General features: G+C 35.5%; 1 protein-coding gene across 1 annotated transcript in view; it reads left to right on the top strand.

Annotated features, from left to right (window-relative positions):
• Positions 1-1,198: 1,198 nt before the first annotated feature.
• Positions 1,199-27,585, top strand: part of LOC145240187 (uncharacterized) — a gene marked incomplete at its 3' end in the record, with an annotated part of 49,034 nt that continues 22,647 nt past the window's right edge. Inside the window, 3 exon segments of the mRNA XM_080103773.1 lie at positions 1,199-1,350; positions 15,769-15,948; positions 23,162-23,216. Coding sequence (XP_079959899.1) covers positions 1,307-1,350; positions 15,769-15,948; positions 23,162-23,216 — 279 coding nt within the window.

The raw sequence follows: 27,585 nt of genomic DNA, 5'->3' as shown, positions 1-27,585 counted from the left end.
TGTTTAAAAAGAAGTTGGTGTTTCTTTTGTGCCTTGTTCTTTGCTATAATCTATTAGGAAGGTAAAACAATATACCTCTCTCCATAAATGGGAACAAGCAAATAATTGTAAGGACCTTATAACCATTAAGCCATGAACCCAACTCTACACTTCTCAAAGAGTGAAAACTGAGAAGGCAGATCTTGGGAGAATGGATCTCCTAGAACTGCTCAGAGCCATATCTCAGTCTTAAAAATGCGAGGTCATTCCCTACTTAAAAATGGTGCCGACTCGGTTAGAAAAATAAGATGTGCTTATTTTTAATTCGCATGTTTAGTGACGAAAGATACCATTATGCTAATGAGTAGCAATAAACTAATCCCCTCTCAAAGAGAAAAATTAGATGATCTTTATGCAGAGAAAGACAACTTTTTTCATGGATCTTGCATCAGTATATTCCAGCAACTAACATAAACTGACAGAATATGAGGAGTGCTCAAGTTTTCTTCATTACATAAAGAACTTTTGATACCTCAGTCGCAGAACTGCCTTCTTCATTACATAACAAAAACATTTCATTACCTCGGTCACAGGAAGAGACTCTCAATTAAGAAGAAACTTTCTTATCTTCTCTTTTCATTCATTTACAATTTTTAAAAAATAAATCTTATATTTAATTTATCTTCAGCCTCAGTCATCTTTGTTTGATTGGCACCACTATTTTACATTTTATTTTTATTAGTATTTTTTTGAATTCGCAGGACTAACATCGACACCCGTTAGTCCCGCAACAATGATCTCAAATAGTTTCGGCAGGGGATTTTTATCCTTAGTCCCCAAAATCAGCAGAGATTAGACCATTCCTGTAATGATCCGATCCTTGTTGATTTTGTAGTGGGTGGGTGTAAAGTTCCGTGCAGTTCTAGAAGGTCTCACCCTTCCAGGTTTTGCCGTCTTTCTTTGAGAAGGGGTTGTTTATTTCTAATCGCCTGAGGTGCCCTCAACGGAGAATGCAGATGGGCTCCTCGAGCACTTTTAGCAAATACTGCACTCCTCGGGAGCGCTGACTTCTCAATCCTACTTTCCGACTCTGGTGTCACACTTGCAGTGGGAGAGAACTAAATAAAATATCGTTATGAGCAAGTGATCCAATTAATAATAAAACAGAAAATTGAAAATAAGAAATTTTTAATTAAATAGTGAAACTAAGAAAATAAAAATTACGTATTTATTTATGTTAATATGAAATTATAAACTTTTATTTAAATATTCTATTCGTTTGAAGACCATTTCGAACACATTTGACCTTCTGCAGTTAAATATTATAATGGGAGAAATGGCCGCCAATTTGAAACCGACTTTCCACTCTAGGTATTTGTTTATTTATATTATTTGTAATTAATTAAACGTTTTTGTATCTTTTCAAAAGACAGTTTTGTTTTCTAAATAATGTGTTGGTTGCGCCACCGCTTTACTGTTTACCAAGAATATTTTTTATGGTCTTCATTTTTTTTTTTTTTAATATAAAAACTTTGGGTGCTAATGCGCTTACTAATCCGCGCTATTTTTTTAAAATCGTATTTCCAAGTTTAATTAAAGTTTTATGATATGTTTTGTTTTTATTCGATTGTAAGGTTAAAGTACAGAATAGGTACAAAACACCTTCCCCTCCCCATGGTAAGAATGGCTTTAAACGTTTTCGTATCTTTTCAAAACACAGTTTTGTTTTCTATCGCAAACTAAAGACTGTTTGAATAAAACTTTTTAAAAAAATCTACAAAAAAAAAAAAAAAAAGGTTCATTCTATACGGTTTTGGTCATCCGTAGCTAAAAATATGTCGGACGTCACTTCCGCCAAATGGCTTTGTAAACAAAGGAAGGCGAATCTACAAGATTACCCTTTTTAATTGATCTAAAAAAGTTTTCACGTGCGGTTTACAAAAACATAAGCATCAAACATTGTTTTTCGTTCTTTTTTTTGGGGGGGGGGGTTTACATAGGCATGGCATCACCACATTATCAAGGCCAAGAGGCCACTCAAGGATAAGGGTTAAAGAGTGTGTACAGTAGAAATTGGACAATATAGTAATCATTAGTAATGAAAATTTGGTAAATTTGATAACTTATATGGAACGGCTCATCAAGAACTTATTTACGTTAGACTTGAACACAACCATATTGTAGTCAGCCGGAAAGCAGGAAAACGGAAGACAATTCCACAGGCGTGCAGTTCTAAGAAAGAAGCTTTGTTCATGGAATCTACGTTTAGGTTTAGGCATAGATAAAGAGTGGGGGAAATTATTGATAGTGTTTACAGCTAGACGAGTGTTTCTTGTGAAAGTTTGGCGAGGGGGGGACCATAGATTGAAGCTCAGTCGAACACTTTCCATGAAAATAACGATACATCAGAGACAAACTCGCAACATCTCTTCTGTGAGATAGAGGTTGCAAATAGCAATACACATGAAAAAATTGAAATGGCTTAAAATATTTCAATATTGGTATGCATAGAAAGAGCTTGATGAGCTAAGAAAGAATCTTTTTAAATTTTTTAAATCTGATTAAAATTAAGGAAGTTATGACTATTTTTGTGCCTCACACGTTTGGATATTTTTCCCTCTTTAAGACCATATGCGTTTCGTCACATTTTTTACACTACTTTTTCAGTAAAAATGTCATATCTTTGTTAAAACACAAGACTAAGAAATGAAATTTACCATATAAGTGTATTTTTGTACAAGGAATCAGAATATGCAACTGAAAATCTCCCAAAGTTTATGGTTTCCAAATAATCTGCAGTAAATGTGCATAAATATGCAGCAATTCCTTAAAAATGCCATGTATCCATAAACAGAAAAGAAGTTGGAGAACTCAAAGTTGAATTGTAATGTGCTTTATGTACAAAAAACTTAAATCTAAACATAAAACCATTTAAAAATGAATATATTGCAATATTTCTTTGGTATTATTGTAGATTAACACCTTCTGTTTAACCCCACTCAACTCCTTCTGACCACCCCTCCAAAATGTGATTCTACCTTTTTAGGAAATTATGTATAAAATGCCATGAAAAACTTTAATGAAAGATAAACAAATTATTTTAGAATTGAATGTAAAATAATTTCCTATTACAGGTCATTCTAGCATTTTAGGGCAGTTAACTGTTTTTTTTCTATGGGAAAATATGCATGCTTTTTTTTTTTTTTTTTTTTAAGATGATTATGTGTAGTTTTAAGAGGGTTTCTATGCAATGAGAATATGGGGAGAGTTGCCATTCGGACTTTGAATTAATTGTAGGGGCTAAGGAAAATTATGTGTGAACATACTGAAAACATGACAGAGACAAAGTTAACAAAAACAATATTAGAGGGGGGAGCGGTTAGTTTCACAAAAATTTAATGTAAAATAATTCACCATTTCCTGGCCATTCTAGCATTTTAGGACAGTTAACCAATTTATTTTTATGTGTATTTTTCTTTAAGGAAGGATCTATTTTTGGTTTGTTTGTTTTAGATGCTTGTATGTGGCTTACAGAGGTATTTTGTTGGGGGGGGGGCTTGCAACTCGAACTTAGTGTTATTGTTAGGGTTAAAGAGTGTTTTAGGAATACGAACCGTTACTTCATTTTTGTTTTGTTGTCCTAACTGCAAAATGCTGTTTCCATTTCAAATAAATATTTTACAGAAAGTTATATATATATGTGTGTGTGTGTGTGTATTCGACAGGTAAATAAGTCAGCAAATGTTATATTTAGTTTTAATTTAATAAGAAACTGCATTGCGAAATTTCAAAGAAAATTCCATAAATTTGTTGATTTCTATTTTCGAGGTTGAAGGTGTTAATTCCATAGGCCGTTTATACTACGCTGGAGCAGGTTGTAAAAATATCTTTCGCTTAATAAGTAGAAAAAAAAATAACGAAATAAAAAGCTTCCTAATTGTAGTTTGATGTGTTTTCTTTTAAAATTTCAAGAATATTGATATAGATTTTGAGGGTTTGTATTACTATACACATAGATTCGAAAAAGTTGTCAAAAAAACAAATATATAACAAATAAATGTTATCAAAAGCAAGTTACTTTTCTACCTAACTGGATAATTTTTTAGTGTTTTTATTTAATGTAACATGTTTATTCAGCTTGAAAACAGTGTTTACCAATGTTTTGGAAAATTTAAAATGCCGCCCGACTCTTGAAACGGTAAGTTTGGAGAAAAGAGTTAAAAATAAAAAAGTAGACAAAATACTGCTAGAAACTCGCTCAATATATGTTACCGTGACATAGGCTGACATATATTCGGTGAGTTTTTAACAGTATTTTGTATAGTTTTTTATTTTTAACTCCTTTTCTCAAACTTACCGTGTCAAAGAGAGTCGGGCCGGGTGCCATTTTTAATTTTCCAATACATCGGTAAACACTGTACGTTTTTCGAGCTGAATAAACATGTTACATTAAATAAAAACACTAGAAAATTATCCAGTTAGGTAGAAAAGTAACTTATCTTGCCTTTGATAACATTTATTTGTTATATATTTGTTTTTTGATAACTTTTTCGAATCTATGTATAAACGAGATTTTGATACTTATTTTGATTTTGAAAAAAAAAACATTTGTGGCTGTTCGCAGTAAAACATTGTTTTAATTCGCTGTTCAAAACTAATTTAAAGAATAAAAGTGCATGCAAGCTATATATCTACAAAAGTTTATTTTGTTTTTTTAACCATGTTTTTAAATTTGACGAGAAATGTGAGAAATTGCAACAGATTCATAATGCCGAATTGGTTGGGATTGTTGTTATTATACATTCTGAAAACCGAATAGTTCTAAACTAATGTTATTCTGATAACAAAATAGCTCTAATTAAACATAAGAACATTTATATTCATATTTTCATGTTTTTCTTAATCTGTTCTTGAATAAAAATTAAAGAACGCGTGTTGTTTACACTGTGCTATTGCTGATTCTACAGGCTGGAGCTGCTGCTGCTTCTAGTAATACTAACTTCATTTGATCAAATTCGAGAAATAGAAACAATTTTTTTTTCGGGTAGGTCCTTTTAAATTATCAATTACCGCGGTCCTACTCAACATAAAATAATACTTTTAATTGATAGAGATAGTAAAAAGATTGATTTACTTACTACTGGGTGTCCGAAGAATTTATTTTTCAAAATGTTCGATACTCGTCATATTAAAGTCTTATTTTTAACACGACAAAAAAAGAAATGGTCAAAAATATTTCGGACACTTGACAGTATTAAGATTAACACCTCTACTGATTGGTTCCCAAATTTCATGACAAAATTTTTCATACAATCACGGTACGGACCTTTAGAAAACAGGGGGGTCATTACAAAACCTTACCAAAAACGCCATTTTATAACGTTCACATTTTTATCACTTTATTTGCTTAAAACTCTTAAAATATATAATGTACATTCATATTTATTAATTCATTTGAAAGTATATTCATTTCCGAACAAAACAGTAGTAATTTGAAGACTTGAAGTGCTTTGGTTTAAAAAATATGGCTATTTTAGTAGAACTACCTTGAAATCTGTGATTATCCAAAGCGTTTTTTCGTCCGTGTGTATTACTACTAGCAGCAGATGCACCAGCCCAAATGTGACAGCAATACTCCATACATGGGCGAATGGTGGCCTTATAGAGGTACAGGATACTTTCAGGTGTCAGTAGTTTTCTAGCACTGTAGAGAGAGCCTACCTTCTTCGTAGCGGCCCTGGTAATGTTTTCAATAATTGTTCCAACTCATGTTTCCTGTGAACGTTAGGCTAAGCAGTTTGAAAGATGTACTATCAGATAGGGAGTCACTGGCCATTGCTATTGGTGGCAGAGAAGATTTCTTGTAATTATTGAAGGAAACCAGTTTAGTCTTGGCAGCATTGAATGTGACCGCTCATTTTTGTCCCCATTCCACTACAGATTGGAGGTCATCCTCTAGTGTTTTTGCCATTTTTTTTAGTTACGTGTTCATTTGTTTTCCTGTCATGCCTGTTATAGAGTGTAGTGTCATCAGCATATATACCCATCTCAGAGGCGGTTTTGTCGGGGAGGTCATTAATAAATATTAGGAACAATAGAGGTCCAAGGATAGACCCCTGAGGCACTCCCGCATTTATATCATATTGTTTAGGTGTACGACCGTCAAGGACAACCTGGAATTTTCTGTTATCTAAGAAGGATTTAATTATGTTAAGTATTCTACCAGTGATACCGTATGATCTAATTTTCCTGAGGAGACCTTCATGCCATACCCTGTCAAAAGCCTTAGATATATCTAGAGCTACCACTCTGCCCTCCCCCCGCTTTGTTCAGCGAATGGTACTTTCAGAGATTACAGTGAGGATGTCTGCAGTGGAACGGGCTTGTCTAAATCCATTTTGTCTGTCAGAAGTTTAGCATCTGTAAGGTGACGGACTAGAGCATGGTTAATTATGGTCTCAAATATTTTGGCGAAAAGTGGGAGAAGGCTAATGGGGCGATAATTTGATGGGTCAGTTCTTTCGCCAGAATTCTTGAATACTGGTACCACAGAAGCAGTTTTCCAACAGCCCGGAAAGCAAGATTCATTAAGGCATTTGTTGTAGAGTTTGGAGAGAACTGGAGCTACTTCGGCTGAGCACTTTTTTAATAGCACAGCTGGGATGAGATCAGGTCCACATGCTTTTGAGGTGTCAAGGTTTTTTATGATAGCATGCACCTGAGCAGAGGTGATTTTTAGATCGTTTAGCATGGCGTCTGTCCGCAAAGGAAAGTCAGGCAAGGGGTGGTTGGAAGAGTCCAGTGTGGAGTTGAAGGTAAACCGGCTGGCAAGCATATTAGCCTTGTCGGTTGCTGAGCAAACAACCTTGTGATTGCTGGTTAGTGGGGGAATTGTTGATTGCCCATTATTTACTACACTGTTATAGATTTTCCAGAAGTCACGATTTCCTAATTTCTGTGCTTCGATGCGTTTTTTAGTTGTTTCCGTAAATTCTCTCCTAGTTGTCGCTATTTCTTTCTTAACGTTACTTCTATCTCCTATATACTTCTGTCTGTTTGAACTGGACTTATGTCGGTTAAATCTGCAGTATGCATGCTGCCTTTGAGCAATGGCAGTTGCGCAAGTAGAAGTAAACCATTGGGGAGAGTGGGGCTTGCTATAAAATTTCCGCATGGAAACATGTGCTTCAATTGCTGTTTTGAACCATTCAGTGGTCTCATTTGCGCACTGTTCAGCAGGAAGAGAAAAAATATTTCCCTATAGGGCATCTCTGATAAGATCTCTGATGGCTTCCCAGTCAGCCTTTTTATAATATCTCGTTGTTTTGAGCACTGGCTCTTCAGTATGGGTCTAGAGTTTAGGGCGATTTCGACCATTATCACTTCATGATCAGCATTCCTGAGTGGGCTGTCAGCATTTGTTATGCAATCCTCGGGAACTGTGGTCAGAAACAGATCTAGAAGTGATGCGTGTTGTTCTTGCTGGTCAGAGAAACGGGTTGGAAACATAACCATTTGTGATAGGGAGTGAGATATAGCGAAGCTATGTGTTGTGCTGCCCGCTGCATCTGTGTGAGTAGAGAATCCAAGCCAGTTTTTATGGTGAACATTAAAGTCACCAAATACATGTACTTGTGCGCTAGTGTCGAGGGAGAGTGCTGTGTCTATGCTGTCAGAGACTTTGTTTATTATGGTGCAGTCGAGGGAGAGTGGTAGAGAAAATAAAAGTAGCTAATGTTATGTTGTATGTTTAGTCTAAAGCACATAAAGGTTTGTTTCTCTAGTCAGGAGGAGGGTGTTATGAATGTAGACTCCAAGTCCGTGCATGTGTCTGTCAGAGTCCTTACGGCAGAGTGGGAGATAGCCAGGCATGTTAAAGTAGTTAGAGGGGATGGAGGAGTGTAGGTTAGTCTTGCTTAGTGCTAAGATATCCGGGGTATTTGTTAGGAGAAATGCTTCAACATCAGCTAAATTAGTTCTAAGCCCACGGATGTTAGTGAATGCAAGCCTCAAGGGAGGAGGCAAGTTGGATTTGTTTGTCCCTACGCCTGGTTTAAGCTTATTTTTTTATTGTACTGTCATCATGTTTTTAAAGAGTTTCAGTTAGGTAAGGGGGAGCTGAACAAGAGATTATGCAGAGTATCAGACATGCAACAAAGTAGACCATTAGCTGACCTTTCTTCAACTAGGACTGTGGCCTCAGAAAAGCCCATCGGGGATGAGTGCAGGGTCCCTTCCCATGCGCGACATGGCACTACAAACATCCCGATATTATACAACTGTTGATGGAGCAGCTGCTCTAAGCGCTACCAAAGAGTTAGGGCACCTGTACTACCAGTCGGAAACAGCAGCAAGGAACTGTCAATCCGGTACCCTCAACTCCTCAGAAGAAGGTCACCCTAATCTAATTGCATAGGCATGTGTGGTACTCAAGCACTCCCAAGTGCCCAGTTTTGAGGGGTGGGATGTGTCGGGAGTAAGGAAACGGCATTCATTGCCCTAGACAAGAAACAAGATCTACCACTAAGTGTTTTGTCGATTCACTTTTATTTGAAATAACTGCTTAAAGATTCCCGCATGTCGAGATTCCTATGCGACCCCCCCCCCGCCACTACACGCGTTCGCACATGAACGTATCATGTAAGAAAAACACTTCCAAAGGTGGTGAAATGGCACAAAATAGTCCCACGGTCTAGGGGTTCATACCATGCAAACGGTAAATTTGCGGCGGATTTAATTATCAGATTCATTGTCAGCGACCTTGAATCCCCCTAAAAAACCAAATTAAAATGGTCGGTGTTCTGTTGTAGCGTAAGGTAACATTTACCTTTTTCTTTTTTTCCAATATTTTCATTGATAAATGATACGTTGAACACCGACCACACTAATCTGGTATTTCAGAGGTATTCGAGGTCGCTGACAACAAATCTGATGATCAAACCCGTTGCAAATTTACTGTTTGCATGGTATGAACCCCTGGAACCTGGGATTATTTCACACCATTTTACTGCCTTCAGTAGTGTTTTCTTACATGATGCGTTCGCGTCTGCATGCGCATAGTGAAGTGACTTATCACATCGTGAAGGAATCTTTGGCGGACATTTTCAATAACAAAGTTTTCAAAAAAAAAATGTGGTTCATTTTTTTTTTTTTGTGTGTGTTACGTAGTTTTTAATGCTAAATCTGATCTAAAAAAAAAAAGTTTTCACGAATTTACAAAAATATATTTTTATGTTTTTCACCACCACCATCTTTACGTGAAACATTCCTAAAAGTAAATAAGCATTTTTTCATTAAAAAAAGTACCATTCTTGCGCCAAACTTCTTATAATAATACAAATACCACTAATAATTCTTCTAATAATGTGATAAATTTCTTTCAGTTAAAATATCTGTTAGAAGATATTTCATCGGGGACACCAAATTAGCTATCACCATCTAGAAAACAGGGGAAGTAATGCAATGCTGGAATGCCTAAATAACTTTAGGGGTGTTCTGGGAACGCGTGCCCCAGCACCACTCCCCAATGTAAACAGAATTTTTGTGAAATTCTAAACGATACGCAACTCAGTAAATATCAGCACGTTACTTAGGGAAAAACGGTTAATTAAACTGCAGAAGCACCTGTTAAACTACGCAAGTTCTGTAATTGAATGCCCCCCCCCCCCAAAAAAAAAAGAAAAAACAATGTTTGGTACTTATGTTTTTGTAAACCACTTGTGAAGACTTTTTTAGATCAATTAAAAAGCATTAAAATTTTATTAGGTCAATTAAAAAGCATTAAAATTTTATTAGATAAATTAAAAAGCATTAAAACTTTTTTAGATTACTTAAAAAGCATTAAAACTTTTTTAGATCAATTAAAAAGCATTAAAATTTTATTAGATCAATTAAAAAGCATTAAAATTTTATTAGATCAATTAAAAAGCATTAAAACTTTTTTAGATCAATTAAAAAGCATTAAAACTTTTTTAGATCAATTAAAAAGCATTAAAATTACGTAAGGCAAAAAAGAAAATGAACCATTTTTTTTCTTTTTTGAAAACTTTCTTATTTCAAATGGCTGCTTAAAGATTACTACACGATGTGATAAGACACTTCACTACGCCCGTTCGCACACGAACGTATCATATAAGAAAAACACCACTGAAGGAGGTGAAATGGCACAAAATAGTTCCAAGGTCCAGGGTTTCATACCATGCAAACGGTAAATTTGCAACGGGTTTGATTATCATTCGTTGTCAGCGACCTCGAATCCCCCTAAAAAACAAATTAGAGTGATCCGTGTTCTGTTGTAGCGTAAGGTAACATTTACCTTTTTTTTTTTAGTTTTATTGCAACAATTAAAGAAACTTTTTTTTTTTTTTTTTTTCAAGAAAAAGAATAATTTTTTTTTGTTGTTTTGTTTTTTTTTTTTTTTTGGTAATGGTGGTTCTTAACATGGGGAGGGGGTGTCTACTCAGAAAGCCGTTCTTCACTTGGGGAGTGGTGTCTATTCCGAAAGATGTTCTTAACGTGGGGAGGAGTGTTTATTCCAAAAGCCATTCTTAACATAGCGAGGTTGGGGGTGCATTGCGTGCACATGCATCTCCACCCACATCCATCCTTCTCAGATCTTCTTTTGCAGGAAATGCAGGGTTTTTTTTTTTTTTTTTTTTTTTTAACAAATAATTCTTGACAATATGAGACCACTTGTCCTGGCATCATCAAACATTTTTTCAAACTGAAGATATTCATTTTTTTTTTTTTTTTTACAATTTTCAGAAAAGGGCAGTTGCAGGAGTGTGTTGTTTAATGAATTTTTTATTTCCTTCCAATTTTTGTTTCGAAAAGTTCGTCTGCTACTTTGCAGTGCATTGATTGGCTGATCAACATCTTACGTCACATTACAATCAAACCCAAGTGTTACAATATTTTTGCACTATAATGGGGTAGATATTTATCTGCTGTCCACCGCAGCAAAATGTGGCACAAGGCCGGAAAGTGGAGACTAGGCAAGCTCCCCTAAACAAAAACTGCCTGGGCTCCCCCGTCAGTATTCTCTGGTAGGGGCGCCTCAGGCGACAAGCAATAAACTTGCCCCACCCAAAAGCTTGGTGGCAAGGCCTTGGGAAGGTGAACCTCCTAGGTGATACCCAAGTGGTGTACCTCAGTCCGACAGGTGCTGGGCCGGTTCCTGGCCACTCACCTGTCAGGCTGAGTGTCAAGAACAAATCCTTGATGAGTACTCTTGACCCAGTCTCCCTACAGCTGAAGCCGCTAGGAGACACATCCCATCATAGTAGCACTATAATGGGGTATGATCCCATGCAGTCGGGAGATTCTATTTATAAACGATGCTGCTAGGAGCTGACGAATCGAATTAATTCACCAATCAGAAACCGGAATTGCTCCATAAAAATTAAACCTTTCTGTAGCAATTTCGCATGTGTTTTCTTCTTCATGTCAACACGGGAAAAATCTTTTGCTTTGTGGATTTCAACTCGAGAACTGTCTACTGAGAACCAGTCACCTCCAACACTTGTGTAGAACAACGAACCATCGGAAACTGTTTTGTCTACTACGAACCAGTCAGCTCCAGGACTTGTATAGAACAATGAATCATAAGAAACTGTTCTGGAACTAAACATGGCTTACACTTCTAGACCATGTTCCAAGCAAAGCCAATCAGACGCTGAGTTACGTCTTGTTCAAATTATGCACAAGTACCGAATATATATTTTCGACATGACAATTATAGTACGTAATGTTGTTTTTGCTTAAAACAAATTATTTTAAAAAATTCATGTGTTGATTCTATCCCAACAAGTACTGTTGCCTTGTATTAAAAAAAAAGAAAAATTTTTATGATGTACGTACCCGTGATGGAACGAAAATATATTTCAAAAATTATATAAATTGATTAAATAGTTTTCTTTTTGAATCAAACTCGAGAAGCAAAAGGAGATAACTCAACAGTAATTCATACTAGATTTAGGCGCTTGTTTACATTGGTCATTTTTTTTTTTTTTTACTGACGCATTTCAGGTGAAAACATTATTACATACTTACATGTCATGACGAAATTAGTATACATTCCAAAAATTGAAAAATGATCCAGTAGAAAAATAATTATAAGTAAAAATAGAATTTATCGAATTATCGAGTTTTATTGTATGTTTTACTAGCAGGGAGACCCAACGTTGTCCGGGATTGAATGAGGAGCAACACATGTTCCACCCTCCCATACTTTTATTTTCATTGAAATCTGTGAAATCGACAATTTTTAAGTCAAATCGATTGATTGCTTGCTTTAATTAGCCCCACCCTCACCCTATCCCTGCAGTGTCCCGGGAGAAAGTTTCACATTTCCATGCAGTGACTTAGTCTACATTATATTGTAGTCTACATTGTAGCTGCATGAGGGAAGAGAGATGGAGGAAAAAAATTATAGCACAAAAAATACCGTCAATACAATCCAACACAGTCCAAACAATTCCGTCTACATGGTCTGGCATGGTCCTGAGCAACTCAATCGAAACAGCATAGTACCAGAGCAACTTCAGCAGTCACTTACTGAACGACTCTGCTGTTGGCTTTTTCTAACTGTTAGATGAACTCATTTTTGCCATAGGTAGACTCAACTAAGACATTGACACAATTCTTGAACGCTTCCACAAGTTTGTCACATACATTACACTGTAGAGAATCTTCTGTTGATTTTATAAATTATTTGTAAATAATGGCTTCACTTAAAGTTTAAAATGCTAAAGTCAAGTATCACGGTTTAATTGTGTTCTACACAGAAACAGTCATTTTAAACGTGCCCGTCTTATAAAAGAATCTACAGCTGTTTTTATAAGCTGGGCCTTTCTGCTTGTGCGGTGATAAAACTTCTCAAATACAATTGTGATGTTCAGTTGCATAAAAGTTAACATTGGTCATAATTGGATTTCCTTCTTTAATAATAATCTCTTATCAACTTTCGATACTTATCGGATGTATTTTGACACATAACCTATGCAAAAATATTCCCAGGCAAAAGTACCTTCATAAGAAATTAGATAATGTGGAAGAGTTGTACAACCAATTCAGTATGACAAGCAAGGGAGGTAACCCTTAACTTAAGTTAAGGGTCCATCATCTTTATACCAGCTATCTGGGAACTTGTGGCTTTTAATTTAAAATACTTCTAGCACATTATCTACTGGATCATTTTTCAAAATTTTTGCCATAATACATAATCTATATATATATAAAAGCGAAAATGTATGTATGTATGTTTGTGTGTCTGCTAAAAACTTTCGACCGACGGAACAAAAATTCACAAACTTGGTCTCATATGAAAGCCCCACCTTCCGGACGACAAGTATCGAAAAATTGGCCCAAAGTGACCATCAGAAGTGCGTCAACTGATTGATTTTCTGCAGGGGGGGGGGCCAAAAAAGTGACATTTTAATGTTAAACATTACATATTTTTAAATCGATTTATAACTGCCCCAAATAATACAGGCGTCAACTCTTCTACATAAAGTATACACGCGGCTGTTTATTTTGGATCAACTTGTATTTAAAATCCGCTGAGTCATGTCACGTGATCTTGACGTCAGCAAGCTCTAATGGCGGTCTGAATTTACAATTTAAAAATGTTGTTATCGGTAAAAAAAAATTAATTAAAGCTAAACTATGAACTTCTACGCTATGGCAACGTTACCAAAGTTATTACCACATTCAAAATAGTTAGATACGATAGTTAAACGAAAAATAACAAGCCAAGCATGTGAAGTAAAAAAAAAAAAAATATGCTTACAAAAAATATTAACGATCAAATTTTTTTTAAAAAATAAAAACAGCCAGACGCCATTTTCCAGTCTTTAGAGTAAGGAAGACGAAGTGAGAGAGTGAGAGAGGGACGCAAACAGAGAGAGAGAGATGTCTAGACAAAAAACGAGAAAAACATTAACTTTTTCACCATGAAATCGACAGTTGTCTACAACGCATGCGTCAGATGACGTCATGACCTGATTTACTTTAAATAGTTGATAAACCGAACAAACTTTATATACGTCGCTTTAGCTCAGGTAGTTTAAGGCCTTGGTTCATTATCTAAACGTTTTGGGTTCGAATCGTGGTGTGAGATGTTTTTTTTTTTCGATTTTTTTAATTTAAATATTGAACCCTGTATTATTTAAGCCATTTTTCACGTAAGGTTCGTTCATTTTTCTGTTTTAATCGTTCGTTTGCCTAACGTTATTTTGTTTTGTGTCCCCCCCCCCCCCCGCTTAATTGAAACGTTGTTTTCTTTTCTTGCTTCGCTTATAACAATGCTTACATCGTCATCATCGTAATGCTCGACGACTTTCAAATATCTTTCACATCTGGCTGACCGATTTTATTTTCAAACTTCGCCTCAGGGGTTCGGCTTCGATCCCCCCCGGTTTCTTTTTTATTTAACACCACACACCCCTACAAACACCCGGGCAACGCCGGGTACCTTTCACTAGTTTAATATATAAAAGACAAAGTGTGTGTGTGTGTGTGTGTGTTTGTATGTCTTGCAAAACTTTCGACAGAGGCGACAGTTCTTGATGAAATCATTATCATTTTGAAGCACCATCCTTCAGACAACAAATATGGAAAAATTGTCCAAAAATATTCATTCCATTCATCCTCAACTGAGCAGTTTAGTACAAGGAGGGGTTGCTTTTTTCGCCGACATTTGAGCAAGTCATGGTCATCTTTTCGATTCACTACGCTTAATTTCAACGTTTCAAACTTCCGGTCAGGCGATGGAGATATCAGCTGTCACGTTTCTTTTTAACCTTTTTTTTCCTCCTTCGCGTTATGAGTTCAAGCTTGCCTGCCTACATCCACTTTTTTTTTTAATACCTCTGCCTATTGTTGTTTTAATCCCCTCCTCCCTGCTACTACCACTTTTACTCACCCCCCCATATTTCCTTACTACACCACCTACACACACCCAGGCACCCCCATTACTGTTGTGTTGCCAGGGTATATGTTGAGACAGGTGCATGGAATTCACATGTTTGGCCCACGTGCTGACGTTACAAAGAAGTATAAAATTAATATAGACACTTAAGTTAGACTAGAAAAAAAGTAATCTGAGTCAGTCAGAAGTCCGAGTGAGTCGGGAAGAGAGGAGCAGTTAGTCCGGCAGAGCGAACCGAGGAGACTGACAAAGTTAGCCGAAGCTCCTTAGGAAGCGAAGGGAGTCAGGAAAAGATAACAATGTAACAACATAGCATCGAATTCCAATCACCAGCTGGATGAATAAACATCTTGTAATTTTTATGTAAGCCTTTTGTCTTTGTTTGTCATTCAACCACAAGGTAATGTGTTTCATCTTTATCGTCTTATATAAAGAACTTTGTATGAAAGCCCCTTCCAAAGGTTGACGGTATTTCCTTTTTCGATAATGTATCTCCCTCCTGTTTAAAGAACTTTAACTAGCACTTCTCTTCTGTCATAAGAATTGCTCTCTCTATCTCTTCTATTAAAAATGTGGACTCATCTCTGTGTACTCCAGAAGGTCAGAGGTTACAGTGATCAAAACGTTAAAATAAAACATGAGAACTCTAGTCCGAAGATTAACAATTGTATGCAGAGTGCAAAATTTGGAATTCTATTCAATAAGTTGTGAGCTGGTAAGTATTAGTTGTATGTTAGTATCAAATCTCAAATGATATGGGGTCTATAGATAACCAACAGACTGACAAAAATTTCTGACTTATTATATAGAAAGTGTTGTTACTCAATTTTTAAAGTCCTGAATTTTCTTAATTTTTCTAGGTTGAGTGAGAAAGAAGCAATGTCTCTGGATATTGAGAACTTGAGTGCTGAATTGCTCACCGAAAGGAAGAAGGATTTGGCTCAACTCGTAAAAGACCTCCAGATTGAAACTGAACTTCTCCAGTACGAGGTCACTCATACAGAGCAAGTAATCCAACGATGTTCTGACTCAGAAACTGAGTAAGTATGAACCTCTTCTTTTGCTGTACAGCAACTGTTTCGTTCCAACAGGTTTTCTCTTGGCATCCAAAATCGCCAGAATTTCTGCTATTATTTTGATGACTTGTTTGTTGGCTGATGTATGGTCCTGTGCTAATTCTAGGCGGTCCACCCTCCCAACTTTTGCATCTTTTGAGAAAGGGTTAATTTATTGTTAATTTCCTAAAGCGCCCCTACCAGGGAATGCTGATGGAACTGTCCAGGCATTTTTGTAGGTCAGTGCGCTTCCTCTAGGATGCTGACTCTCAACCTTGTGTCACATCTTTCCGCTGTGGGGTGGGAGAGATAAACATAGCAATTGTTTAATAGCTAACACATTATTCTCTTTCACGATGGCCACAGTGGAGTCCTAGGTATCAGTGGTTAATGGTATTAGATGAGTCGGTCTATGTGCAGCCGATTTTACTCATTGAAAACTAGCTGGGCTACCTGGCATTGCCAGGGAGAATTGGTAACAAAATAGAAGAGTTTAAAAAGTGTATACAACATTTTTATTTTAAAACTTTTCTCTTTCTACCTCCCTCACTCTCTCTCTCTCTCTTTCTTTCTAGCAACAGGTTGAATCTCATAGCAAAAAAGTATTTAAAAAAAAAAGTCTGACTGACTATTGCTTTACCTAGTTTCAGTGTTGTTTTTATGTTGTATGTTAACACACACACATGCATGGTGGTCTGCAGGCTAAAAGCATCAAGTGATGAGGTAAACTTGGCAAAACAGACATCACCAGAGGTGAATAGGTCAAGTAGTTAATTTCACAGCTGCTGGGGTTAAAACACCTGTCAGAGAACAGGCCGATATAAACAAGCAAGGCGGAAGAGAAGGAGTCAGTTGAAAAACAACAGTAAACATGAGTCATCACTGAATCTGCCGCCTCCTGCTCCTTCCTCCTGTCTACTGTGTGAAGTGCAACACAAAGCAAGAAATAAAATATTTTATATTTTTCTAACAAACGAATTTGTGTTGTGAATTTCTTTTTCTTGGCTGATGAGAAACTACTCTTTGTTCAACCCGGTCACATGACATTTAAAGCAACAATCAGTGAGAATCCCCTAATTAATTTGATACCTAGTGATCCTAAGCATATAAATCTATATATCAATAAAAGTGAAATTGTCTGTGTGTGTACATTTCCCAACCAGATTACTCTGTCAATTTTCAGTCTACAGACTCGAGATTTGACATAAGGGGTATTGAGATTTGGGAAAATCTTTTTAATCCGTTTTTAGCCAGAAATTTGGCTGTAAAGGGGTCAAAGTTCAACAATTTGACCTTTCAAAACTCTACCAAACGCTTCCACACATTTTGGGTCTAAACACTTTAAATTTTAGATGTAGATTACTTGGACATGGATCAAACTTTTTAATTTGATTTGAGCCCAAAACAAATGTTAAGGGGTCAAAATTGGGGTCAAAGTTTAAAAAAATTTTTGGTCTAAACATTTGAAATTTTACATAAAGTGTATACGGACATAGGACAAGCTTTTTAATCGATTTTTGGCCGAAAATTTCGCTGCCAAGAGGTCAAAGTAAAAAAAAGATTTGACGTTGCGGTCTCTAGCAAACTATTCAACCAATTTTGGGTCTGAACATTTGAAATTTTACATAAAGGATATTCAGACATGCAGCAAGCTTTTTAATCAGTTTTTGGGCGAAAATTTGGCTGCCAAGAGGTCAAAGTTGAAAGAGTTGACGTTGACCTTTGCAGACTCTACTAAACTCCTCCACCAATTTTGGGTCTTCTTTTTTTTTTTCTTTTTTTAACATGGGAGTCACCACTTATCAAGGCCCAGAGGCCACTCGAGGATAAGGGTTATTACGTGTACAGTAATCAATTGGATAATATCGTAGTAATCGTTAGTAATGGAGATTTGATAAATTGGATTACTTAAGGGGGCAGTTTATCAGCAATTTGTTTATGTTGGACTTGAAGACATCCAAGTTGTAGTCAGATGGGAAACAGGCAAACGAAGACAGTTCCACAGGCGTGCATTTCTAAGAAAGAAGCTTTGTTCATGGAATCTACGTTTTGATTTAGGCACAGATAAAGAGTTGGGAAAATTATTGATTGATTGATGGGTGTTTTTTATGAAAGATTGGCGAGTGGAGTGGCAAAGATTGGAGCTCAGACGAGCACTTGCCATGGAAATAACGATAAAACAAGGATAGGCTCGCAACGTCTCTTCTGTGGGAGAGAGGTTGCAGGGAAAAAAAAAGGGCATCCCCCACTAAGCTACGAAGTCTATTTTGTACTCTGTCAAGGCAGAATAAGCTGTTTTTAGCAGCTCCTGCCCAGATGTGGCAGCAGTATTCCATCCTTGAACGTACTTGGCTTTTATATAGATAGAGAATTGCATCAGCAGTGAGATATCTACTGGAGCGGTAGAAGGATCTCACCATTATTCCAGTGACCTTGGCAACACATTTGATGTACGTGTTCCATTTCAGATCAGGAGTAAAGGTCAATCCCAGAAGCTTGTCAAAACATGGAGCCTCCCCAAGATGAGAGCTATCCATTTCAATTGATGCCAGATGGGGATCAGAGTGTTGATGATGTAAAGATAGGAACTTGGTTTTAGATGCATGAAAAGTAATAGGCTACCTCTTCCCCCACTGTACCACGCACTCAAGATCAGAGGAGAATCAGAGAGAACTTTGTCATTTACGGCCTTTGATGTGTTGCCATAGATAGTCGTGTCATCAGCATAGATGTCAAGGAATGATTTAAGTATGTGTTTTGGGAGATCATTAATGTAGATCAAGAAGAGAGTTGGGCCCAGGATGGACCCCTGAGGGACTCCAGTATTAATACTGCAGGCCTCTGATTTCTGTCCATTGACCACTACTCTTATGAGCCTATCAGAGAGAAATGATTTAATAATTGAGAAAACATTTCCAGTTATACCGTAGCTGGAAATCTTGTGAAGAAGGCCTTTATGCCATACCTTATCGAAGGCTTTTGATATGTCGAGAGCAGTTGCCCTAGAAAGGAAGCCTTTGTCGAGAGATTCACTAAGTCTATGAGATATAACCATTAGCACATCTGCTGTAGATCTAGCAGAACGGAAACCATATTGCATGTCACTAAGAAGGTTATTTCTGCTGAGGTGGTTGACCACTTCTTTATTTAATATGGATTCCAGTAACTTACTCATGACACACAGGAGACTTATTGGTCTGTACTGAGAGGGAGATGACCTATCACCTGAATTCTTAAATACAGGATATACTGATGAGGATTTCCAGGGTGTTGGGAAGCAATTCTCCTCAAGACAACACTTAAACAGTTTTGTAAGTATGGGGGCAAGTTCTGGTTGAAGCTTTTTCAACACTATAATTGGAATGACGTTAGGGCCAGTTGCTTTACTGGAATCAAGATTCTTGATTAGCTTGGCGACCTCATGCACGGATATTTGTATGTTACCTAGCGTGTTCTGTGTTATAGGAGGAAATATGGGGAGTTGATGGCTTTGGTCACATAGGGTAGAATTAGCTGCAAAGTTCTTGACAAATAGTTTGGCCTTGTCTGATGCTGACGAGATGACCTCAGGTCCATTAATGATGGTTTGGATAGAACGCACGTTTCTGTTCAGGATCCTATTTGCTATTTGCCAAAACTGGTGGGAACCAAGCCACTGCTCAGCTACTTTGGATTTAACAGACTGAGCATATAACTCTCTTGCATTTTTTATTACTCTTTTACAGTGGTTGCTGGCAGTCCTGAAAGCAACTTTAGTCTCAGTACATCTATTATGTTGGTAGCTATGGAAAAAGTGATTTCTGTGCGTGATGGCAGCAACTCATTCTGGGGAGAACCATGGCTAGCTGTTTACAGTTTTGTTGGAATTTTTTGGATGGTATGAATCTGTCTATCCCTACAATTAACCATTCGGTCAGGTCTGATAATATAGAGGACACATTCTTTTTAAATGTGGAATGCAGAGGTAGATCATATATAAATGTACGGAAGCTATCCCAGTCAGCCATAGAGTATCAATATACTGTACGGTGGAGAGGTACATCTGAAAACTTATTACATTTCATTTTTATCTTAACTGATACAACCGAGTGGTCGGAAGATCCCAGAGGAGATAGAACGGAACATGAACATAGCTCAGGTGAAGTTGTGAGAAAAAGGTCTAGAAGGCTTGTATACTGACCGGTAGTATCGGGCACACGGGTGGGTTTGTGAACAATCTGAGTGAGGTCATAAGCAATTGAGAAATCATGACAAAACCTCCCCTCATCATCTGTCTTGTTTGAGTGGGTCAGCCATTCCATATTGTGGAGATTGAAGTCACCACAGATGTGAATGTTAGCCGAAGGATGAGCAGACAAGATGTGGTCAATTTTCTACATATATGGTAATAATAAATGTTACCAAAGGCAAGATAACTTACTCTTCTACCTGGCTGGATAAGTTTTTGGTGTTTTAACTTATTTTAAAGCGTTTATTAAGTTTGAAATACAAATAGTGCTGAGCGTATAAGTTAAGAGCGTATAAGAATGAACCTGAATACTCTACTTCTATTTTATAAAGTTCAATTCTAAACGGAAATTAGCTTAAAAAAAAAAGAATTAAATTAAAACAGAATTAAAATAACATAAAAACTGCATGAGGGACATTTTATAAAGAAAACACTGGTAAAAAGGAGTAAACTTCAAGAATTACATAGTTGTCTCCCCTGGCGCTCTCCTCTTAATTACCAAGATGGTTGCATCGAGATCTCCGTGAAATTTTATTTTCCTCTGTAAAAAAAAAAACTGCTTGATTTTATTATCTTTTTTTTTATTTTTTTAATTTTTGAGAACTTCATTCCATAACAGGTACATACATCCGAAATTTTTGTTTATCTTCATTTTTAATATCTTTGCTAAAATGTATAAGCACCCATGATCCAAACTTGCGAGATTTTAGTTGCAATGCCTACACATTCCAATTAATCACTTAAAAATTATTTATAAAAATAAAGCTGTTTGATCAATTTACATGTTTTTGGAATACTATTTTTTTTCAATCACAGGTATGTACATCATACAGATTTTTCTTTTTGTCTTTTAATATAGAGGGGATTCTGAGCAATCATTTAAAAAAATTATTGCATCGTTTATTCCACCCTAAATTGTTTTTTTGTTGTGCTAAAGTAAAATTTAGGGGGTTTTTTTGTTGTTTTTTTTTTGCTCACATTGATTGATTTAATTATTTAAACTAGATCAATTTTTTATTTTTTTTGTCTTTTAAAAGTTGAGGATATGCGTTGCATGAAAATAAATAACATGAGAATGATACATTGGATATATGATGTGAGCCTTAAAAACAGGCATAGTTTTGCTGACTTGAGAGGAAGATTAAATCTAGACAGTATAGGGAAATTTGTTTAGAACAGGAGACTCTGTTGGTATGGTTACATTGAAAGAATCAGTAAAAGTATTATGTTTCTGAATTCAGAATAGTGTAACTTACAACTGGATCCTACCAAGCAATTTATCCACTATGCCATCAGCTTTAGTGCAGATGACACTCAAGATACAATTGTGAATTACTTAGGACTTTTACCAGTTGTGGCTGACAGAATGAGAGCATGCTAACCCCATGGATTAAATAAAGGCTTCTGTTTGAAATTCTGTGCAGATTTCCAAATTCAACAATAGAAAACTTCAAAAATTACATAGTTATTTCCCCTGGCGGTCTCCTCCTCACAGCTGAAAATTGAAGAGATTCAAGGATGCCAGGGAGTCTGAGGGATGATGAGAGGTATGGGCGGAGTAAGGAAGTCAGAACACCAGAGTTGATTGGTCAAATAAAGAATTTCATGGATAAGGACCGTCATATGTCTATAGAGACAATAAGTGCACAATTTGATGTCAGTGTGGGAACTGTACACACAATTATTCGTAAGGAACTGAGGATGCATAAGATTTGCATAAAGTTTATCCCAATGCAGCAATCCACAACTCCATCATTGTCACAGACTATTTGACCAAGATGGCCATCAAGACAGTTCCTCACCCTCCATACACTCCAGACCTAGCTCCCCGTGACTTTTGGTTATTCGCTAAGTTCAAGGAAAACCTGAGAGACTGTTGTTATGAGACAATTGGGGAGATAAAAGAGACTATGAGGAGTCATTTACATGCTCACACAAGTGGACTTCCATGGGGCTTTCCAGAAGTTATTGGAATGGTACAAGTGTATTGCAGCCGGAGGAGATTACTTCAAGGAGGACTAAAGTTTCATGTGTGTACTATCAATAAAAGTAGACATCTGAAAAAAGTCTGGAAACTTATTGAATGCACCTCGTATATATTAACACCTGACAGATAGGTGAGGTTAAGAGTAAATTTCTAAAAGCTGTTAAATACATGCCAACATATAAAACAGACATTAAAGTGAATATGATGATGATGATTTAGAGAAAGATGGCAGCATTTTTACTCTTTCATTGACGTGTACTACTACTGCCACCATGACACCAAGGTCCTTTATCTGTAAGATATGTTTTGCTACATTGCTTGCTAATAATATGGATGCACATTCTTGTTTTAATCTATCACAGTTTTTAACATTTACGGTTTACTAATTTTTAAAGAAAAAATTATTTAAATGCATTCAACTTATAATATACGACTGCCTAAAACTAACATAGTAACGTATTCAAATAATAATGTGTGTGCGACATCATTTGGATCTCAAGCCAAAGTTGATCTGTAACTTTTTTTTTTTGATTTCTCAATCATGTTAATTTTCACATAGTGAATGCTCTGACAAACTGCAAGCACTTGTACCTCCTCGACATGACTACCTCTGACAAACCCGACAAGCAACTAAGTCTCACCTCTTTACAATAGAAATCCCTAGGTGTAAAAAAGCCTTTTACTCCAATAGTTTCTTCCCTAGAACTGCAAGTTTTTGGAACTCCCTTCCGGGATACTGCTTTCCCAACTGTACTGATATGCAGAAGTTCAAGTGTAATGTGAACAAACATCTTTCTACTCATCTCCCTTCATAATGCCCCCACAAATTATGTCCCCGATAGTAGCCCCCTACTTCAAAGTGGCACTTGCCTTATTTGGGGTGAAAATTAAATTTAAAAAAAAAAACATCTTTTATGAGTTGTAATTATTCTTTGCAATTTTGCATCGTAAAAATTTCCGTGTTGTGTGTTTTTGTTTTCCAGAATTCAACCACATTCCCAGGACCAGAAAATGAGTCTGAAACAACTTGAAAATTTGGTAAGATTTTGGACTCATCTTGAACGAATCCTTGCTCCAAAAAGAGTTTGATATTCTCCTTAACCCTTTCGCTCCTAATGGGACATATTTGCTCCATAAATAATTTTAAAATACTAAAACTTACTTTTCTTCCGATAAAATGACTTGGGATAGGACTAACTCGACTGTTATACTGAAAAGAGCTGGTGCCAACCGTACTATGATACCAGTTTACATGTTGAATTGTTGTTAAGTGTGCACGTATACAGTGTCACATATAGTGGTGTACGTGGAGCTGAGCACATTCTTTTAGTTTACTCAAATTTCTAAGGTTAAATTTTTGCACGTTCCCATTCGTAGAAGGTAAGTGTCTCATTTTTATATCACCATTGTTTCTAATTGCTGAACGAAATATTTGTTATAATTATTGGTTTTGTTTTAAATCTAGGATGAAACTGTTGTTACACGAATGACCCGGTCTAAGCCGGGTTGACATGCTAGTATATATGTGTGTATAGGTGTATATACATATATGTATGTTCATGAATTAAAATGTGGCACGCGTCTGCGGATGAAATGTCAGAAATTGACAAGCTAAACGGGAATTTTTTCAATATTTCTCATAAATATCAACAAACCTTGTTATTGTTATGAAAAATGTAACAGAAAGGAATCTGGTTACGTGTATGCTTTGAAAAGATTGATAGGACAAAATCACAGAAGGAAAAAGATTGGAGTTGGAGATTTGATTGCCAACTGAGTGGACGTCACGATAATTCTCTCTGTCGCTCCCCCACTCTCTCTCTCTATCTACCATAAGCAAGAACAACAGGAGAAATAAAAAAACGGACTGTTGCTTACACCAATGGTTGTTGTGTTTTGAATTCTTAGAAAAAGGGTTTATAATATAACACTGTTACAGCGATATTTCAAGTAATTTACTGCATACGTGAAATACTAGTGGGGCTGAATTGTTCCATATAATATTGTTGGGACATTTTTATCTTCTGCCTGAAAACCATATTTAACAAATGACGTTGAGTGAGGTAGTTTATGCATTTTTCTTTAGTTTATGCTTTTTCATGGGCTGTGGCGGTGGTGGTGGTGGGGGGGATTCTGGACAAGCACCAGTGTTTCTGTGGAACAAACTGGATTCAGAATTTTCACAGCTAGGTTATCAACCCATGTCCTTAACCATTTAACCACCATTACCTCCCTCCCCCTAATTGGGAACTGTAGATATTGTCCATCTGTTTGACTGACCATGTTTCTCGGATCTTTTTCTTGCAATAGTAGCCTGAAGATGCTTTTGAAAATAACAACAACCATTTCATCTTATCATTTCTTTTATCTATTGGAACTTTCTTTTTTTTTTTTTTTTTTTTTTTTTTTAAAGCTAACTAACAATTTCTTCTGGCTGGACCATCATGGTACCCCTTAATTTTCCAGACATTATATTGCATCTTTATACAAAAAATCCACACTATCACTATAATTGTAGTGTATATATCTATAAAAGTGAACGTGTGTGTCTGTGTATATTTTCCTTCGCAATAACTCTGTTAATTTTAAGTCTACAGACTCGAAATTTGATATACGGGGTACTGAAATTTGGGAAAATCTATGTGATCGGTTTTCGGCCAGAAATTTGGCTGTTAAGGGGTCAAAGTTTAACGATTTGACCTTTGAGAACTCTACCAAACTCCTCCGACAATTTTTGGTCTAAACACCTGAAATTTTAGATATAGGTTCCTTGGACATGGATTTAACTTAATAACTTGATTTGAGCCCAAAACATTAAATATTAAGGGGTCATAATAAGGATCAAAGTTTTAAAAAATTGACCTTTTTTTTTTGTTTTGTTTTTTGCTCAGCATACACCTCCAAACACCCGGGCAACGCCGGGCTGAAATGCTAGTATATATATATATATATATATATATATATATATATGTAAATATAAAATTATCCTCTGACACGTGTCAGTGGATAATTTTATTTTAGAAACAATATATATGCTGCTCCCCATTTTGGGGTACCAATTTGGTAAAAGGGAAAATTATTCTCAACTTGACATTTAGGTAAAGATGCACTTTCATATAAATAATTGAATTCATTCAAAAACGTATCGCAAAAACAAATAACATCTATATATATATTAGTGGTGGGACGATTAATCGGAATCGTTAATCATAAAAATCGTGTATTTTGGGAGGTATCGGAATCGCATCGTTAAAAAATACCTTAATTTTCCGATTCCTTCATTACGATTCTTTTAGTCTGATGTTGAAAAAAAGAAAAAATGTCCTGATATTTCTAACCGCAAGAGAGAAACGTAGCATGTTATAAAAAGAAACCAAAGAAATTCATTACTAACAGAGCAATGCTTAGTGCCCCCTCCCTTACAAGATTCATTCATTCAGATCTATTGTAATCAAAACTACAAAAGAGTTAACTTGAAAAGAAGTATGCAGGGCTCTATATTGCGAGTAAAAATTAAAAAAAATACCTTATCTTTTTGGTGACTGTTTTTTTTTTACTAACAAATCTTCTAATACTGAATGAAAATGCTTTTTCAACTTATATTTTTTTTAAATAAAACGAGCAAAGTCAAATTATTTAAACAGTAAAAGGTTTAATAGAACAATATACTTTTTTTTCTTTTTTTCAAAGAAGGCTTTTGAAAGAAATATCTCTAAAATGAAATTGATCACGTTGTATTATTTCGCAAAATTTTGAAATTTGGACCAAATGAAAATTCGTTGAATTTCTTGAAATCTTTTTTTAACTCTTTGGTCCACGACTTAGCAAAATTACCAACTAGTCACTCAGAGCAGTTTTATTAGTGAGGGTCGAAATCGCAGTGTCTTTTTTTTTTTTTTTTGCCTAAGTCACCATCTAGGTGTCACCAATTTTTTTAACCCTCCTACACTTCAAAGAGTAAATACAATATATACAACTAAAAAAAAAAATTTTTTAAATGCTGATTCTATTTCATGAAAAATTCTTTTAACTAGAAATTAAAAGATAGCTGACTGACAGCAACAGGAGCACTGGTTAACTACTGAACCACGTGGAAAGGTGGGGGGGGGGGAAAGGAAATTAAATGATGATAATAAATTATGATAATCGTCTTTGAAAGGCACTAAACTCCTAAAATTTACTTCTTTAAAATTTAAGGCGGCATTCCCCGGCGATTTTAAAGAACTCTCTCTCAAAAAAAAAAAAAAAAAAAAATTTAATTTTTAAGGTTTGGGAAAGATATATTTATTATAACCGAATTCCTGTATGAAGACTGGATCTACTTTATTGGACGTTAATTTGTGAGATAAGTAATTTTTCAATGTTTAATATGTTTTTAAAGTTTCAATTATCAATTAAATTTTTTTAATTGCGTTTTATTTTCAATTTATTTTAAAAAAAACAGGGTTTTAAATGTATTTTTCAAGGTAACAAGCTTCGAAAGAAGTCTAATAAAAAAAAATCACTTAAGTTTTAATTTCGACAACCCTGAGAATTTAATTATTAAAAAAATATTGAAATGTGACATTTTTTTTTTAACATTTCTATTAGTTCAATTAATTTTCTTTCAATAATTCATTTCACTCAACAAACTTCACCATTTTTTGTTTTGTTTTGTTTTTCTTTTATCTTTTTCTGTAATTTTGGTAATTATTTCTGCTCAATTTTATCTAGTATTTCATTTGTTTTTATGGTGGTATCGTTTTTATGTGTGTTCCTTTGATATACCCTATTTCAAAATTAGTTTGGCTAAACTTATTCTTCACGTTAGATACAACGTGTAAAAGCAATGAAAAAGTAAGAAAAAACAATAGGTGTTAACTACACTTTGTGAATTATGCACGTTCATTTATAAATTATTAAATTAAATATTTATCTTTTTTATATTTAATTAGTATATATTTTCTTTCTCTTCCGCAATATTTTTTTTATTTAATTCATTAAATCTGTTAATTATGATGACCAAAATAATGAATCGTGTGTATTTATTCTCTAATTTTCTTGTTTTTGTTCTGTTATATAAATTCTATTTTATTTGTTTTTGCTCTGAAGGATTAATTCTATTTTCTTTGTTTTTTTTTTCTGTATTCCAATTAAGTAAAATAAATTTTCTCTAAAATAAATTTTGCTAATTTTTCCGTTTAGTTTACTATATAATAATTTTATTTAAACCAAAACACGACTGTGTAGGCATAAAATATCTCTTCCAAAGTTAGAGAACATATTTGGGAACTACCCGACCATAAGCATAAAACTACCTGGTATATTTCAAAACAATAATTCCCTAGGAATCGGAATCGTACTTGGTATCGGAATCGTTAATCAATATTTTCCTGGAATCGGAATCGGAATCGTATAAAAATTAGGA

The sequence above is a fragment of the Euprymna scolopes genome, chromosome 19 (assembly GCF_053919585.1).
Source record: "Euprymna scolopes isolate OS-2025 chromosome 19, ASM5391958v1, whole genome shotgun sequence".
In the NCBI taxonomy this organism is placed as follows: domain Eukaryota; kingdom Metazoa; phylum Mollusca; class Cephalopoda; order Sepiida; family Sepiolidae; genus Euprymna; species Euprymna scolopes.
Note: the sequence above shows the minus strand (reverse complement) of the source record. Positions and strands in the feature narration are given on the sequence as shown.